Genomic DNA, 18749 nt, shown 5'->3' with positions numbered 1-18749 from the left:
TGGAGTACTAGTCTCTTTAGGACTCCATTACCCACAACCCTGTGCCTGGGGCTGATCACCAGCCCAGGTGTCAACAATTACCCACAGACTTTAAATTGCATGCTCACTCTCACCACCTCGCAAAGTCTTGTTTTGCTGCTGCTGACATTTCTGAGCGTTTATCCCTGCTTTCGTCTCTTGTTGCCAACTGGATTGTTTTTGTACTCTGTCTGCCTGCCGCCTGCCTTTTGACCCACGCTTCTGTTTATTGGATTTGCTCTATTGGACCGCCGCCTGCCACGAACCTCTTGCCTGGACTTTGATTCTGATTCTGGTTTGTCTACACTGTTCTTATTGCCCCGGTTTGACCCTGATTTGTTTGCTTACGTGTTTGCTTTCAATAAAGTTGCATATGGATCCCATTCACGTCGACTCTGCATCACACAAACACACATTTATACGTGTCAAATAAGCGCTGTCTTTGCTGCCCTGTGCGAAACGCACGCCGATGTGAGCCGCCGAACCTCAGTCATAATATACAAATGTGTTTTAGCTGTGTAGTAGACCACGCGCGCACAACCTCTCGCGGGTGAGCCTCTAACTTCACAGTTGTAATGTGGGTGGGGATAAGAAACACCGCACCGGCAGAACTAGACTAATGATTATGAATGCGTCAGGGAAAACAGCAAGGAAACTGATTGGCCATTTTAATAACTCATTGATAAGTTGATGTCTTTTCGTTTCGGCTGTGAGTGGATGCGCTGTACTAATCCACGTTTCATACGAATTACATAAGCTGTTTTTTTTCCCATTAGTTTATATAAAAGCAGACATTTTGCTTTCTGTGAGTATATATTTTTCACGTCTGTGAGGCGAGTATACACAGAGTTTGGGTTTATTTTCTGACGCACTCAAGTTCACATAAACCTATGTAGCTTATATAGGTTTATTATATAGTTTTTGCCCATTAATCTGACAACACCTGTGACTCACCCACGTTTTCTGATACACACAGCCAGAGTTTTCTGGCTACGCGAGTGTTACACATGATAAAATATAAAGGCTCAACATTTACTTTGCTTAAATTTGATGGAACTAAGAAACCCCTATATTTAAGTTCTAAATTTGTACTGTAATTTTAGTACTGTGATGATAAATTCGTTTAATGTTTCACTTGTATTTTATAAGGTTTTTGCCGGCGGTGATACAGCGCAACGGGGGTGCTGGGATGTGAAAATGTAATTTGTTAAAATGTTTTTATTATTTATTAAAGAACATTATGATGATCATAACAGCCTACTGCATTTAATTCTTATAATAACGCAAAAACACATCGACATCTGCTGACGCAGTAGCACGGCCTGACAATGTTTTAATTTTTATGGTAATTAATTTTCGTTTTTTTTACAGTTAATAAATCTACTACAAATTTAAAGAACACAAAATATAAAATAACGAAAAACATACATGCGTAGCTTTTATAATTACACAGGATAAAATCTAAAGGCTCACTGTGTTAACGTTTACTTTGCTTAAATTCAATCCTAATAAGATTTAATTAAATTTAAATTCTACATTTGATCTGTAATTTTAATACTGTGATTATGAATTTGTTTAACTACAACGTTTCACTTGATTTTATCCGCTACTATGTGCAGCTCTTACGGCGCGCGGCTCATTAATTCTTGAGAGAATGAACTGATGCCCGAGGCGTCAGTCTATAGTTATATAGCGCCACTCAGCGGTAGAAGCCAGCAAACGCACAAACCCAAATGCCGCCACCGTGAGGCGTGACGGTAAAACCAGAATACTGCATGAGTAACACTGTATATATATATATATATATATATATATATATATATATATATAGTATATATGTGTGTGTGTGTGTGTGTGTATATATATATATATATATATATATATATATATATATAATCCCTTTTTTTTGCCAGTGTTTATTTACTTATCCTTTTACAGTATTATTGTTTGAGTTGTTTCTGTATTTTAAAGTGAAATTCATGTCACGATACCTTAAAGACTTGCTGATAAGTGATTGTATGGAAAGCGCATTGTACATTTAACCTGCCAATACTAAATAAAAATGTCAAAAAAAAAAAAAGAAAAATGTTGTCTTTTGGGATTGGCCCCAACATAAGGCACACCGGTACACAATGAGACCATTACTGTACATGGAAAACAAAAAATGAAAAAGGTTTGGCATCAGTAACCAGAAACAACGGATTGACTGATCAAGCTGCTATTTATTATGCTGATGGGGTATGCAGCATTAATTCAAGAATTTTATCTATATCTACTATTGAACCCCAACTATGTTAAAACAGGTAAAAGTTGGAATACCAAACAATCTTAATGGAAATTAATTTCCTTATTATTCAATTTTTCCATTTCGTCTAGGGTCGACTTAAAAATCAATCTCATCGCATGCCTACAACCCACAGGACTCTCGAGAGGACATCAAAGATTTCAGCGTCTTTAAGAAGGTATTGGTGACCCAAATATGCACGCAACATCACTACATCACAAGCCAAGGTTGTCACATTCCCTGGCTGTGGATCAGTGGTTCAAAAGAAGTAAACAGGCATTGGAACAAGTACACTGACAATAAGAGCTATCAGCACAGTCTAACAATTTATTTGCAGACCAGCGTAGGAGCCTCCATAGAGAATACAAACCCACAGTCTGTCACGGGGCAAACCGGAGACAACAACAGAAGACTTAGCAGTTTAGCCCGTGTAGCGTGGATGGTAACCCAAACGTGGAAGTAGCGCAAAGAGGCAGGATAACCACGCAAATTATTTTCAGAACTCTCTCGTAATGAGAGCAAGAGTCTACACAAATAAACTTACATTCTGACAACACACACTTGGTCAGGAAGATAAACCCAGAAATAGTGAGTACTGTAGCGAATAACGGGGCTCCCACAGAGAGAGCAATCAACGGATCACATTCCAGAGACCGTCTCCCCACATACAATGACACCATCCCAATAATCTTATCTGGTCCGCGATCAGAACGGGGTGTCTGTGAAACTAAGCTGCGAGAAACTTCACAAGACCAGATGCTTTAAAGTACACCCCAAAACCAAGGGTGTAAATTGGCGATCCGGGAAACAAAGCAAACAGTTTTACAGCTTCACCTGAGCTGGGGGGAGAACGACCAAGAACACCTAGACACTTTCTTGACCTCCGGAAGACATGCCATTCAATGAACAAAGGCATACGGCATGGACACTATTTTAAACATCTTTAAAGTGTGCCAGTAAGGCAAAATGTATTTACATATATTTACTCAGTATCTTTCATTCCTGTGTATATGTTTGATTATTAACTTTAAAGGTGTAATCAGCATTTACAAACCCCTCTTATTGGATAAAGGAAGGAGTGAGTGAGTAAAATATGTAATGTTTGATGTCAATCTAAAGCTGGCTTTATTCCAATGTATGATTGTATGAATGTTGGTGAACATGGGAAATTGGTAGCATGAACCGAGCTCCTGCAAAATTACTTCATAAAAGGTATTAAAAACTCCAACCGGATGGGCCCCACGTGACAGCCAAAACACAGTGCTAATGTATGCACAAGAGGAGGAACCACGTGAGGCGTGGCTAAGCCCCGCAACCACATCCGATTGGACCAATCACCCGTGGAACAGACTGAACCCGAAGGGACAAAAACCTTAAGGAGTAAGAGTTCAAAAGTCGGGAGGTTAACATCACAAGTGAAACCTACAACATCTTCCAATCAGCTTTGGCTTCGGCCCTTGCAGGCGCTGCGCCGCCGCTGCTCGCGTCAACCGCTGATTCCCTTCGCTGAAGGCGAACCAACGGATAAGAACAAAAACATGATGCAAGTAAACAAACAAAGCTGCATACCTTGCTGAAGTTGGTGCTCGTTTCATAACTGAACCGTAAGATTAACCCCAAGACTCTGCTCTTGTGACTTTTGTTGATCTAGTAAACAGTACTAGAATAACTTCATTTAATTTTCACCTTCCAAACTGTTTGGATGTGTGTCTGTTTTTATGTGTGTGTGTGTGTGTGCGTGCATTCAAGTAGTGTAGTTTCATGTATCGTAGATTAGTCAAATAAATTCTCGTTTCTTTATAAAGAACTGTTGTCTTGGTCATGTATTTTAAAGTCTTAACATTTGCCCAGATCTTGTTACCTTGCTCATAATTGCTAAATACTAGATTTTGTGTTATCTTCCTTGGCCATGTGAAGCAGAACTGGTAAGATGCACTAAATTGTGCTAAACGGTGGACAGGTAGTCGATAAACTGTACATTATAAATTTAGTTTCAGTTAATTAAATTAACCCGAATTGAAGATTCGATACAACTCTGACCCAGAGCTAAACATTACATCTTAATGGACCGTCATTCATTGTCTTTATCATGTAAACCCTACATATAATGGTGGAGAATGCCGGCAGTCCTTCATTGTCATTATTACATTAAAAACCCTACAGTACTCATGATTTGGCAGGTAAACGCCGGAACCAGCATGGGCAACTCAATGACTGAGCTATGTGATGCGCCATTTTGCCTCCGTTTATGCTTTCTGTGGAGCAAGTGTGCATGACCCCGACTGTGGCTTGCCACAAAAAACCTGCAATCTGCCAGGAAAGGTGGAAAATTGGGTCATTGTGTAACCTACTCCATACAAAATACTTAGATGCATTTTTAAGGTAATGTACAGACTTGGACCTACCATTGAATGTTTGCCCCTGCCTATTTCTACCCCTGGTTTGGTTTAGACCGTTTTGGTGTTTTCAATAAATGTCTTAATTGTACTTCCATCTATCTGATTATTTATTTTTACTTAACTTCAATTTCTGTACTTCATGATACAAAAAATTTTGCACTATTTCTTTCTGTAAAAGACAAAAAAATCTGTAAAAGACATAGACCATGCATGTTTCTAAAAAAAAAGACTAATTTGGCAGACTAATAAATATTTAATGAGTATGCAAATACAATGGTCACATGATAAGGTATCAAAGCAAACACGATTCCGTAAAAAGTCTGTCTTTTTTTTGCAAGTTGGCTCTGTGTCTGATGTCCATGATGCTTGTTTTAAAGATTATAATAAAGTCTCAGGTCACGTGATTTCAGTGCCATGGAAGGGAGTTTGGGCCTAATTAGCATACTACAAGTACAGGCTCCACAAAAGAATATATTATTATTACTATTATTGTGTTTGATGGGTGTAAGGGACCACCACTAGAGGTCGCTGTTTTTCATTTGTAGTTTTTGTTGGCTGACTCAGTCAGGTGATGCGAGGTTGCATGTGTGGTTGTGAGTATTGTGGTTGTTTAGCTAGAGCAGGTAAGTAGATAGGTGTGTGTTTGGCTAGGAGTGTGTTTAGCTTAAATCTATGTTGAGCTATCTATCATGCTTCTAGCCGTAACCCTTTTGTGTCTCTAGCTTTTCTGTGTTTCCTGCCTCCCTAGTTTTCCAGTGAGCCTAGCCTTTGTGTGTCGCCTAGCCTAGCCACTGGGTATCCCTCGTCTGTGTTTCTGTGCCCCAATTCCCTAGTGTGTGTTGAGCTATTAGGTAAGTGTAGCTTAGTGCATGTTGGGCTAAAGACATGCTTAGCTAGGTGAATGTGTAGCTGACTGCCATGGTTAAGTGCTGCTTAACCATGTTTAGCTAAAAGCCATGCCTAGCTGATTGCCATGTCTTTAGCCTTAGTTTCGTCTCTCCGTGTCTCTCCTGTCTTTTCTTGTCTCCCGTCTCGTCGGGTATCTCGTCTTGTTGTGTCCTGTTTCAGCTCCCCATGTAGTTTGTGTTCTGTCACGTGTGTTAGGCATCCGTCTGCCTGTGTTTTGTCACAGGACATGTGTTAGTCGTCCTTCTGCCTGTGTTTCGCTACCAATCTTAAACGTAGTGTAACAGACATTAGTGCCTGGCAGGACACAGACAAATGGACACCAACAGAGAGCCCATGTTTAACCCCATTTTATTAAGTATTGTTTGAGTTTGTTCCTTTGTTTGTTTTGTGTCTTTATTATTTCTGTGACAACCCTTATTAAAAGACTTTTTTTTTTTTTTTTTTTAACTACCCCTCTGCCTTTATGCCTGCTCTCTCCACCCACGGCGATCAACATCCGCCAATACACCCCGTTCGTGACAATGGGGAGCCAGTGAAGTTGTTGAAGGCTGGGGGTGATGTAATACATTAAAGGTATTTAGGTTATGATATGGCAGCAGTGTTCTAAATAAGTTGGAGTTTATGTAAGAGTTTTTTCGTGAATGACCAGTTAGAAGTGAATTACATTAATAAGGTGACCATGTATGAGAGCTGCAGCAATAAGTGATTAATTGGCGAAGGCGAGAACTCGAGATATTGACACAACTCACCAAGATTTTTTTGCAATAGCATTTATGTGCTGTTGTTATTGGAAACATTCTGGTATGCTGGTAAATAAGATAAGACACAAGATAAATCTTTATTAACCATAAGGAAAGTTGCAGCACATACACTACCATTTAAAAGTTTGTTTCGAACAGTTTGTTTTGATTGTAAATGTATATTATAAGAACATGCAAAAATTAAATGAAATAAGCTAAGCCTGAGTGGTAACTTCCTAAAAACACTTGTTTCTACTTTACGTTGCAAAAACTTAAGCACATTGAACTACTTTTACTCAGATATAATTTAATTGCCCTGATTACTTATATTGTTTTTTTTTTTTTTATTCTAATCAAAAGGTTTGGATGAGGGCAAGAAGGAACATTAGAAGGACTGAGGAAAGGGAGAACAAAGCTTCTCCGCCTGAAGATGTCCTGCTGAATCTTGGAGGGAAGGAACACACTGTAGAGTTCAAGAAACCTGTGAGACTGGATATCATAGTTAATGTCTGTATATTCATGGAGAAAGCAGAGAAATTTGAACTGGTGGTTATAACTGCAGCCTGGACCCATGCCTTCTCAGTCTTACACATTAGAGGGCCTTGCCTTTCAGTCTAATGGAGAGAAAAACAAATATTAGTCAGTTTTCCATTATGCCTTGGAAAAATGGAAAATTGTGCAAAAAAATCTTCAGAGACCTGTTCTAATGTTATAGGCTTAATGCAGATACTGTTTGATGTAGATGCATTTCCACAGTCCACTATAGTGGTGTTGAACTGCTGAAGTGTTTGTTGAGCTATAGCAAACAGATAACAGGTGAGCTGCAAAGAATCGGAGACTATAAAGTGTTCACATTAATTTGTTTAGTTTAGGAAAGAGACTATTTTTTATACTCCAATAAACCTGTACCTCCTCCCCCTGATCCCCAGCCAGCTGCCCAGCACTGAGTACCAATGCTGAAGTTTGTATACCCGAAGTCTACACATATGGGCTGGATGAAGTCAGAAAGAGTAGGAGTGGTAGACATCTTCAGCACTGCTATGTTATTACTGGCATCTGTGCTAAATGAAATATTTATCACATTGACAGAGACCTCGTTGGGGTTGGAGCCGTTCTGATTGAGTCGACCCAGTTTCACAGTCCATTCAGAAGGATTGCTTGAGCTGGACAGAAAAGTAAAAATTGGGTTGTATTATTTGACTAAAGTTTTAGTGTTTTACAGCCACTCTGCTATTTTGGATGCTTGTTTATTTACCTAGAGAAGCAATCAGCTGAGCTCATGACAAACTGCTGGGCTATCAGTGTTCCACTACAAATATGAATCCCATTAAGCTGCAGGCTGGCCATCCATGGCCATGTACCTGCTGATGCTAAGGAGCTTCCTGTCTTTAAAATATTATTTAACTGGGCACTTCCACACACTATAGCTGGAAAAAATACTTTATTTAAAAATCAGTGCTTTTTGTTTCTATTAACTTAATTATAAAAATTCAAATAAGCTTACCAGGAGGCAAACCAAGGCAGGTCTCCTGCAGATCCTCATCAATGCCACAGGATGTATATTTGATGAAGCCTGTCTGGTTTGTGGTGATTTCTTGATTGATCCAGTTCTGATACTGAGAAACTCTTGTATACACACCAGGAACATATGGGAGTGCACAGCCAAAACCAAAGCTCACAATGCCAGCTTGAATCCACCGAGAGTCATGTTTGATGACCAGTGGACCTCCAGAGTCACCCTGTGCAGTGCAAGTAATTCTAATTAAAAAAAACTTTCTGATAAAAGAGTAACTTTACAGGATAAAAACTGACAAAGAGGACAATACCCGACATGCGTCGCTGCCCCCTTCCAATAACCCAGCACACAACATATTGTTGCTTATATTTTCAAAATAAATTGGAAATGTAGCTTTTACATATAAACAGTAACACTGCTTGTTTCCAATAATTTGGACAGGAACTTCTTGTAGTATCCCAGGAGATGGTAGATTTACTGAGGAAACACAAGTAAAACATTTACCTTTATTCTCAATTGCTCAACCAAGACTCTCTGGTAGTTTTACGAGTTTAAAATTTTAATAAAAATCTTCTTAGCAAGCTCAACATTTACCTTTATTTTTTAAGTATACTTTTTGACCTTAAAGGTTTTCAACAATTAAAATTCTTACCTCCATTCCAAATGTCTCCCCAGCCAGTAGCCCAGGTCAAGGTGCCATTGTAAAAAGTGCTCCCTGTTTCAGCCAGGCAGACAGGAGTGATATAATCGTTGAATGATACATTAGAATACAGCTGCAGCAGAGCAATGTCGTTGTCATGCTTTCCTTTTCTGTAGTCTGGATGTATGATGACTCTTTTGAGCCATCTTGATTCACGGTAAGCATTGTTTCCTTCTAGAGTATACAGGCCCAGTTTTACAGTCACTGGACAGATGTTACTGGAAAAATTAGATAATCATTCCTGTCATCACTGTAGAATTATTATATTATTGCATATTTTTTTAATTCTATGTCACACCTTCCAAAGCAGTGTGCTGCAGTGAGGACCCATCTATCATTGATGAGGGATCCACCACAGAAATGGTGTCCACATGCTTGCAGACTGACTTGCCAAGGCCAAGACCCAGAAACAGCATCCAGTCCACCTACTATTCTGTCATTGAGGTTAGCTATGCCACAGACTGATAAAGATAGAAAAACAACATTCCAGTTACATCAATGACCATGTCCTGACTTTGTCTAAGTAAATCCTTTAAGCTTTGACCTGATTGAAATGGCCCTGAAAAAGATGTCAAGCTATTTAATTTTTTGCCACTATATTTTGCTTGTGTCCCTATATCGGGAAAATTATGACAACCAGCAATAAATCAGCACAGGAATATCCACTAGTAACAAAGACTTCAGTGCCGAACTAATTCAAGTGATAACTGCAAAAAAAAAAAAATGCAATCCAGTGTCTTCTTGTGCCAGTCCCAAGTCTGGATAAATGCAGAGGGTTGTGTCAGGAAGGGCACCTGACATAAAACATTTGCCAAATCAATGATGCGAATCACGAATATAAATCCCATACCGGATCGGTCGTGGCCCGGGTTAACAACGACCGCCACTGGTGTTGTTGACCTACAGGGTGCCGGTGGAAATTGGGCTACTGTTGGTCAAGAAGGAGAGGAGGAAGGCGTGTTGAAAGCAGAAAGAGAAGAGGAAAGGCAAGAGTTTAGGAGTGATAGTAGGGACTTTTAATGTTGGGACCATGACAGGGAAGGGAAGAGAGTTGGTTGATATGATGCACAGAAGGAAGGTGGATATACTGTGTGTCCAGGAGACCAGGCGGAAAGGTAGCAAAGCCAGAAGCTTAGGATCAGGGTTCAAATTGTTTTACCATGATGTGGATGGGAAAAGAAATGGAGTAGAAGTTATTCTAAAAGAGGAGTTTGTAAGGAATGTTCTAGAGGTGAAGAGAGTATAGGATAGGGTGATGAGTTTGAAGCTGGAAATTGAAGGGATAATTTTCAATGTTGTTAGTGGTTATGCCCCACAGGTAGGATGTGAGTTAAAAGAGAAGGAGAAATTCTGGAGTGAGTTAGATGAAGTGATGCAGAGCAACCCCAGAGGTGAGAGAGTGGGGATTGGTGCAGACTTCAATGGACATGTTGGGGAAGGGAACAGAGGTGATGAAAATGTGATAGGCAGGTTTGGGCTTTAGGACAGGAATGTAGAAGGACAGATGGTGGTGGACTTTGCAAAGAGGATGGAAATGGCAGTAGTAAATACTTTCTTCCAGAAGAGACAGAAACATAGGGTGACATAAGAGTGGAGGCAGAAGCACTCAGGTCGACTACATCTTGTGTCGACTTTGTAATCTGAAAGACATAAGTGACTGCAAAGTGTTCGTAGGGGAGAGTGTAGCCAGACAACACAGAATGGTGGTGTGTAAAATAACCCCGGTGGTGAGGAAGGTGAAGAGGTCAAAGGCAGAGCGGAGGATAAAGTGGTGGAAGCTGAGAAAGGAAGAATGTTGTGTAGTATTTGAGGAGGAGTTGAGATGGTTGCTATGGGCTATGGGTGGTCAGGAGGACCACCCATAGCCCTTTTAGTTGACTGGACAACTACAGCCAATGTGATCAGGGAGACAGGTAGGAGGGTACTTGGTGTATCATCAGGTAAGGGGAAAGTGGACAAGGAGACTTGGTGGTGGAATAAGAAAGTCCAGGAGTGTATACAGGGAAAGAGGCTAGCTAAGAAGAAGTGGGACACTAAGAGGACTGAAGAGAGTAGACAGAAGTACAGAAGATGCAGACTAAGGTGAAGGTAGAGGTGGCAAAGGCCAAAAAAAGAGCATATGAGGACTTGTATGCTAGGCTTGACAATAAGGAGGGAGAGGTGAATCTGTACAGGTTGGCAAGGCAGAGAGATAGAGATGGGAAGGATGTGCAGCAGGTTAGAGTGATTAAAGATAGAGATGGAAATGTACTGACAGATGCCAGGAGGGTGATGGGAAGATGGAAGGAGTACTTTAAGAAGTTGATGAATGAGGAAAATGAAAGAGAACAAAGAGTAGAAGAGGTGACTGTTGTGGAACAGGAAGTAGCAAATATTAGTAGAAGTGAGGTGAGAATGGCGTTGAAGAGGATGAAGAGTGGAAAGGCTGTTGGTCCTGATGACATACCTGTGGAGGTATGGAAGTGCATAGGAGAGTGGCAGTAGAGTTTCTGACTAGTTTGTTTAACAAGATCTTGGAGAGTGAGAGAATTCCAGAGGAATGGAGAAGAAGTGTATTGATGCCAGTTTTTAAGAACAAGGGAGATGTGCAAAGCTGTGGCAATTATAGAGGTATAAAGCTAATGAGCCAGACAATGAAGCTGTGGGAAAGAGTAGTGGAAGCTAGGTTAAGGGTAGAGGTGAGCATTTGTGAGCAGCAATATGGTTTTATGCCTAGAATAACTTAGTTATTAACCTAGTTGCCTAGAATAACTTAGTTATTAACCTAGTTAACCCAGTGTAAGTATGTATCTAAGGATGTAAACTTTAAAGCACCTTTTGTAAGTCGCTCTTGATGAGAGCGTCTGCCAAATGCCTAAATATAAATGTAAATGTAGTAAGATTACATCAGATGCAGTATTTGCTTTGAGGATGCTGGCGGAGAAATACAGAGAAGGTAACAGGGAGTTGCATTGTGTCTTTGTAGTAGATTTAGAGAAAGCATATGACAGGGTGCCAAGAGAGGAGCTGTGGTATTGTATGAGAAGGTCTGGAGTGGCAGAGAAGTATTTTAGAGTGGTGCAGAACATGTATGAGAGCTGTAAGACAGTGGTGAGATGTGCTGTAGGTGCGACAGAAGAGTTCAAGGTGGAGGTGGGTCTGCATCAAGGATCGGCTCTAAGCCCCTTTTTGTTTGCTCTGGTGATGGACAGGATGACAGATGAGGTAAGACAGGAGTCTCCATGGACTATGATGTTTGCAGATGACATTGTGCTTTGTAGCGAGAGGAGGGAACAGGTGGGGGAAAATTTGGAGAGGTGAAGGTATGGAAAGCAGAGGAATGAAGATTAGCCGCAGCAGGACAGAATACATGTGTGTAAATGAGAGGGACCCAAGAGGATCGGTGAGGCTACAGGGATCAAAGGTAAAGAAGGTGCAAGATTTTAAGTACTTGGGGTCAACGGTCCAGAGCAACGGAGAGTGTTCAAAGGAGGTGAAGGAAGGTTGGAATGGGTGGAGAAAAGTGTCAGCGGGAATGAAAGGAAAGGTGTACAGGACAGTGGTGAGACCAGTGATGCTCTACGGCTTAGAGACAGTGGCGCTAAAAAAAAGACAGGAGGCAGAGTTGGAGGTAGCAGAGCTGAAGATGTTGAGGTTCTCTTTGGAATTGACAAGGATAGATAGTATCATGAATGAGTTCATCAGAGGGACAACCCACGTTAGATGTTTTGGAGATAAAGTCAAAGAGGCCAGATTGAGGTGGTTTGGACATGTACAGAGGAGAGATTGCGAATATATGGGTAGAAGGATGCTGAGGTTGGAACTGCCAGGCAGGAGGTCTAAAGGAAGAGCAAAGAGGAGATTTATGGATGCAGTGAGAGAGGACATGAAGTTAGTTGGTGTGAGAGAAGAGGATGCAGAGGATAGGGTTAGATGGAGGCAAATGATTCGCTGTGGCGACCCCTGAAAGGGAACAGCCAAAAGACAAAGAAGAAGATGTAAGGAAAAAACTTACCATTGAGCTGTGCCTGGCACCCTGGAACATTAGGAAAAATGATTAACACATTAATTCTTAACTGGACAATTAATGTTTGTTCATTTGCTTCACTTATGTCTTGCTGATATCCTTAAGACTTTAAAACTTTGTTTGGTTTCTTTCATTGTTTGAATATTATGTGCGTCTGGCTTTGCCATGAATTACAAGACTCTTGACTAAAAAAATGACTAAAAGAGGGGTTGTATGTGGGCTGTAGGTGAGGCATAATCACAGAAGTGAATTAGTTGAAGTGCTTTAATAAGGAGAATGGAACATAGACAAACTCAAAACCGTGGAACTACGAAAGCACAAACGCAGAGACTATGAAAACCAAAGCAGTAGTAATACAGCAGCCTAACAAAACAGGTTAACAAAAGAGAAACCTTACAAAAACAATGACGCAGAAACATTGGTTAAACATACTGTAAGGCCACCAGAGGTCCAGGGCACCCATCCCAAGGTCCTATGTCGGTCCTCCCGACAGTGAGGCTGCAAAATAAGCGGCAAAACGAGCACTGGGTTGTCGAAGCTGGGTTGGGAACGAGCACTTAGTTGTCGAAGCTGGGCAGAGGCGGAAGCATGAAAACTCGAAGCCGGGCAGAAAGGTTCCCTGGCTGGTCTGGGCCCTCAGTGGGGATCTCTTTCTGGGCCTCCACTGAGCCTTTTTGGAGAGGCTGGGCCTCCACTGAGGCTAACTGGAGCCTGGATGCTGGACTTTGTGTGACCTGTCTCTCTGTTGAGCTGGACGAGCTGATTCTGGAGGAGTACACCCACCTCCAGCAGGGTTACGATCATTTGTAGCCCAGCAACTGCTGATCTGCTCGATGAGCTCACCTGCTAGCTGCTTGAGCTCTAACTGCCGCCGTTGATTCTTCTCGCTCTCCACCCTCCGATGACACACCAACTGGGGCTCATCTTGGTCGGTGCGGGGAGCCATGTCATTACACCGGATGGCAAGCCGACTGCCCAAAATGTCCGCTTGCCACGGCGTCACAGTGACAGCAACCCCCCACCCCCCAAAAAGAAATTTCCAGGGGAGACCCCACCGCATTGCCACTGTTTAGGACTTGCATTCTGTCACATGTGTTGTGTGTGGGCTGTAGGCAAGGCATAATCACATAGGTAAATTAGTTGAAGTGCTTTAATAAGGAGAATGGAACATAAACGAACAAACTCAAAACCGTGGAACTACGAAAGCACAAACAAAGAAACTATGAAAACCAAAGCAATAGAAATACAACAGACTAACAAAACAGGCTAACAAAAGAGAAACCTTACAAAAACAATGACGCAGAAACATTGGTTAAACATACTGTAAGGCCACCAGAGGTCCAGGGCACCCATCCCAAGGTCCTATGTCGGTCCTCCCGACAGTGAGGCTGCAAAATAAGCGGCAAAACGAGCACTGGGTTGTCGAAGCTGGGTTGGGAACGAGCACTTAGTTGTCGAAGCTGGGCAGAGGCGGAAGCATGAAAACTCGAAGCCGGGCAGAAAGGTTCCCTGGCTGGTCTGGGCCCTCAGTGGGGATCTCTTTCTGGGCCTCCACTGAGCCTTTTTGGAGAGGCTGGGCCTCCACTGAGGCTAACTGGAGCCTGGATGCTGGACTTTGTGTGACCTGTCTCTCTGTTGAGCTGGACGAGCTGATTCTGGAGGAGTACACCCACCTCCAGCAGGGTTACGATCATTTGTAGCCCAGCAACTGCTGATCTGCTCGATGAGCTCACCTGCTAGCTGCTTGAGCTCTAACTGCCGCCGTTGATTCTTCTCGCTCTCCACCCTCCGATGACACACCAACTGGGGCTCATCTTGGTCGGTGCGGGGAGCCATGTCATTACACCGGATGGCAAGCCGACTGCCCAAAATGTCCGCTTGCCACGGCGTCACAGTGACAGCAACCCCCCACCCCCCAAAAAGAAATTTCCAGGGGAGACCCCACCGCATTGCCACTGTTTAGGACTTGCATTCTGTCACATGTGTTGTGTGTGGGCTGTAGGCAAGGCATAATCACATAGGTAAATTAGTTGAAGTGCTTTAATAAGGAGAATGGAACATAAACGAACAAACTCAAAACCGTGGAACTACGAAAGCACAAACAAAGAAACTATGAAAACCAAAGCAATAGAAATACAACAGACTAACAAAACAGGCTAACAAAAGAGAAACCTTACAAAAACAATGACGCAGAAACATTGGTTAAACATACTGTAACAGTACTTTTACCAAACAAAAACTTAACAAAACAGGAGCCAAGGTAACCGGCATGACGCAGAACAACTGGTTAAACACAACATCTTATCAAACAAAACAGAACAGATGCAAGACCTAGATCACCTAAACACACAACTGTACATCACTAATGAGCTACCTCGGTTCAGGTGAGCGCTCCCTGACCGAGGTGCATTCTGGAATATGCAGTCCAATTCTGACAAAACACAAAAAGAAGTCTCTGGGCGCACAGCGCCTTTTAGGGGTATTCTCTGACAAGGGGTCTCCATCCACAAAGGGCTGTGTGGGTGGAGACTGAAATGACTTGTACAATCTTCTGTCTTGCTAGGTTAGAAAAGGTAGGAGTATGTGTAGGAATGAAGGTCCAAATTTGTTGATCAAAAATGTTGACAAAGTTTTTGGGAGTCAGGGAGGACAGAACAGGAAAAGCTTGTTTGGTTAAGTAGTAAAAAAAAGTATTTGGTGGATCTTGTGATGATCTTGTGCAGAAGCGTTCACTTTTAGCAGATGCCATTTCAAATATAAGTTGTGAATTGCTAATAATGTCCTAAGTAATAACTGAAGCAATCATTTTGTAGTTCATTATAAACTAATTAACAATTAAAAAATCTTGGATGGCTCCTGCAGAGCTACAAGCTAATTAGTCATTAGAAGTTATGATTGCTTTTAAGTATATTAGTTAACATGTCGCTATTTTAGAAAGATAAAGAACTGTTGTATATTTTAAATCAATATAATATAATGAAATCAATGTAAAAGTAGCAATAGTAAAAGTAGGAAGTTAGGAACTCACCTTTGGCAAGGACTAGGAACACCACACACAGCGTCCTAAACACCATCATTGTCAGTCACTCTCACGCTATTTAATATCACTGCATCTGTATATACCTGCTTTTTGTACTGTACCTGTCTCCCTTTTAAGCTTATAAACCACACCTCTCAAGTTTCTTTCTCTTTCTCTCTCTTCCATGCACTCACACATTCTGACTAAAATGCAGTATGGAGAGGGTGGAAATGTCATGAGAACTTTAAACAAACTGAATGGAAGTGTTTTAAATTGGTGTTTTTATATATATATATATATATATATATATATATATATATATATATATATATTTCTATACTACTATTCAAAAGTTTGGGGTCACTTTCTAACTCCATGATCATTTCTGATTTTTATTTCTTTTTACATTGTAAAGGAATGCTGAAGGCGTCCAAAAAATGCATTAATCTCCTTTGAACAGTTAATGGTGAGATGTTTCTGCTACACCTGCTCTGTAAAGACTTCATAACGCCTCTAATCTGAGGTGCTGTTAATTGGTCATTATTCAGGCTGATAACTCTACACTGTAAAAAATGTTCGTAATTTTTGTTTTTTTAAATGCTACAGAATCAAACCGTATTTTATATAACTTACGATAACCGTAGAATTTACAGTAAAAACCTGGCAGCGGTGGTTGCCAGAAATTTACGATAAAAAATACGTTAGCAACATTATTTGTTAAACGGGATTGCACTCATTATACTGTATATTTTACAGCTTTTAATATTTTTTCTACGGTTTATAAATAAACAGTAAATTTTATGGTAAAAACTGGCAGCTGTGCTTGCCAGAAATTGACCAGACCTGCACATGCATACCTTTTCTTCTCTTTTTCCCTTCCTCCCTCCTTTAACCCTTTACTTCCCTAAATAAAATTACCCCTTTTCCATAAGAACTCGTCCATGTTTGTTGTTGCCCCCCTTGTGCCAAACCCATTGCGAAATACATGAACATTTTTAACACCCCAGTGCATCGTGCACTTAAAAAACACAACGCAGGACAGGGGACATAAACAATTTTAATTTTAATTATAATTTTAATTATAAAATTAATTATTTTTAATAAAATAATTTTTTTGTGTAAAGTTGTAAAAAGAAAAAAAAAAGTCCTTCTATAAAATATGCTTAGATTGTCTGCCCAAAACGCTTAAAAATGTCCACCCTGGACATTAATTGTATATTTGATGTTGAGAATTTAAATATTGTTTTGCTGTCTTTATTAAATACTACATGGGACCATGCTGATGTCCAAGTCTTGAATAAATTTTGATAAGTTTTGATCATTTGATTTAGGTTTGTATTCGTCAATCAGTATAAAAGTACTCTTAATAGTTTCTTAACAGTAAAATACGAATGCTTAGCGATGTAACTTCTATCTCTTTTAGCTTTCAGCTAGTGTGATAAAATGATGCTTTTAAAGAATTGCTGAATGAATTGGTAGTGTATTGGTCAGCGCTATCGCCTTCCACCTCCAGGATCCGGGTTCGATTTCCGGGTTTGATTCCCGTCTCTGTGTGCATGGAGTTTGTACTGTATGTTCTCCCTGTGCTTGGTGGGTTTCCTCCAGGTACCACCCCAATCCCCCCCCATATACAGGATAAAGTTGTATAGACAGTGAGTGATTTCTAAGCTGTAAAAGATGGAAATAAACCATTATTATTACAACATAAATCTTTAAATTAGACAGTTCTGAGCTGTAAAAAACATGGTTATGATCCGTATTTGTTACAGTGTAAACCCTGGAATTTGCCGAGAATAAACATGTTAATTAGACAGTTATAAACCGTAAAATAACCAATTAAAATCTGTAAAATATACAGTATAATGAGTGCAATCCCGTACAACCACAGACATTGCTACTGTATTTTTTACGGTAAACTTTTGGCAACCACAGCTGCTATTTTTTTACCGTAAAATTTACGGTTTATTTTATTTTTTTACAGTGCAATAACGGTGCTACTGTATTTTTTACGGTAGAATTCTGGCAACCACAGCTTCCGTTTTTTTAACGTAAAATGTACTATTTATTTTTTACAGTGAAATGAACTTCTCGTCTGCGGCAGAGGTAAATTTTGGTCTCGCCCTCCTGGGATGGCCTTCATGAGAGCCAGTTTCATTATGGTGCTTGACGGACTTTGCAAATGCACTTGACAATACTGTTCTTGCAAGAACTATTACAGTAAGGCTGACCTCTGTGTCTTAAAATAGTTGTTGTTATGAATTTACCTGATTCCATATGTGTTATGTTATAGTTTTAAAATCAATTCAATAAATTTTTATTTATGTAGCGCTTTTAACAATGGTCATTGTCCCAAAGCAGCTTCACAAACATAAAAAAAAAAATTAGAAAAGAAAATTTTTGGAAGTGTGTATGTGTGACAAAAATGTGTCTAAATAATAATGAGATGAATGAATGAATGAATGAATGATGAATTAAATGTCTCTTATAAGCAAGCCAAGGGTGATGGTGACAGTGGCAAGGAAAAACTTCCTGAGATGGCATTAGGAAGTGTAGTGCAGGTAAAGTTCAATATAACAGAAGTTCCTTAAATTAACACGAAGTCCAGCTCAACTATTTAAAGGGATGGGAGCTCAACCATTTAAATTCTTGTATGTAAGTAATTAATTCTAAAGTGAACAGGTAGCCAGTGCCATTGGGGGTATATGATCATATTTTTTTTTTTATTTAGTGAGAACCCTGGCGGCTGCATTTTGGACTAACTGAAGCTTGTTTATTGATGATGCAGGACAACCAACTAGTAATGCATTACAATAGTCCAGTCTGGAGGTCATGAATGCATGAACTAGCTTTTCTGCATCAGATACGGATAAGATGCTCCTGTTTGGCAATATTTCTAAGATGGAAAAAAGCTTTTATTTTTTTTTTAAGGACAAGTTACTGTCTAATATTACGCCCAGGTCTTTTACTGTCGAGCTGGTGGTAACAGTACATCCTTCTACGCAGGCTGAATTGTGAAAGCTGTTGTGTGCTGGTTTTTGGGCCGATAAGTAATATCTCTGTCTTATCTGAATTTAGTAAAAGAAAGTTATTGGTCATCAAATCTTTTATGTCCTGGACATACTCGGTTATGTCCTGGACATATGTCCTGGACATACTCG

The 18749-nt window shown here is 40.4% G+C and overlaps 1 protein-coding gene across 1 annotated transcript; it reads right to left on the bottom strand.

The window, feature by feature from the left end:
* Positions 1-402: 402 nt before the first annotated feature.
* On the bottom strand, positions 403-13518 carry LOC128544950 (polyserase-2-like). The gene is made up of 11 exons (XM_053515265.1): positions 13356-13518; positions 12561-12581; positions 8865-9036; positions 8519-8784; positions 8177-8343; positions 7855-8089; positions 7606-7789; positions 7254-7513; positions 7049-7146; positions 6832-6964; positions 403-413 (listed from the first exon to the last, which is right to left on the bottom strand). The coding sequence occupies exons 1-11, from the start codon at positions 13516-13518 to the stop codon at positions 403-405; spliced, it is 1710 nt and encodes a 569-aa protein (XP_053371240.1).
* Between the last annotated feature and the right edge of the window lie 5231 nt (positions 13519-18749).

The sequence above is a fragment of the Clarias gariepinus genome, chromosome 16 (assembly GCF_024256425.1).
Source record: "Clarias gariepinus isolate MV-2021 ecotype Netherlands chromosome 16, CGAR_prim_01v2, whole genome shotgun sequence".
Classification (NCBI taxonomy): Eukaryota; Metazoa; Chordata; class Actinopteri; order Siluriformes; family Clariidae; genus Clarias; species Clarias gariepinus.
Note: the sequence above shows the minus strand (reverse complement) of the source record. Positions and strands in the feature narration are given on the sequence as shown.

Coding starts and splice junctions, on each gene's coding strand:
- LOC128544950 (XM_053515265.1), bottom strand. CDS start 13,518: ATGGCTCCCCGCACCGACCAAGATGAGCCCCAGTTGGTGTGTCATCGG. Junction 7,147..7,253: donor ATCAGGGGGAGGAGGTACAG/GTTTATTGGAGT, acceptor TGTTTGCTATAG/CTCAACAAACACTTCAGCAG. Junction 6,965..7,048: donor AGCCTATAACATTAGAACAG/GTCTCTGAAGAT, acceptor TCTCTCCATTAG/ACTGAAAGGCAAGGCCCTCT.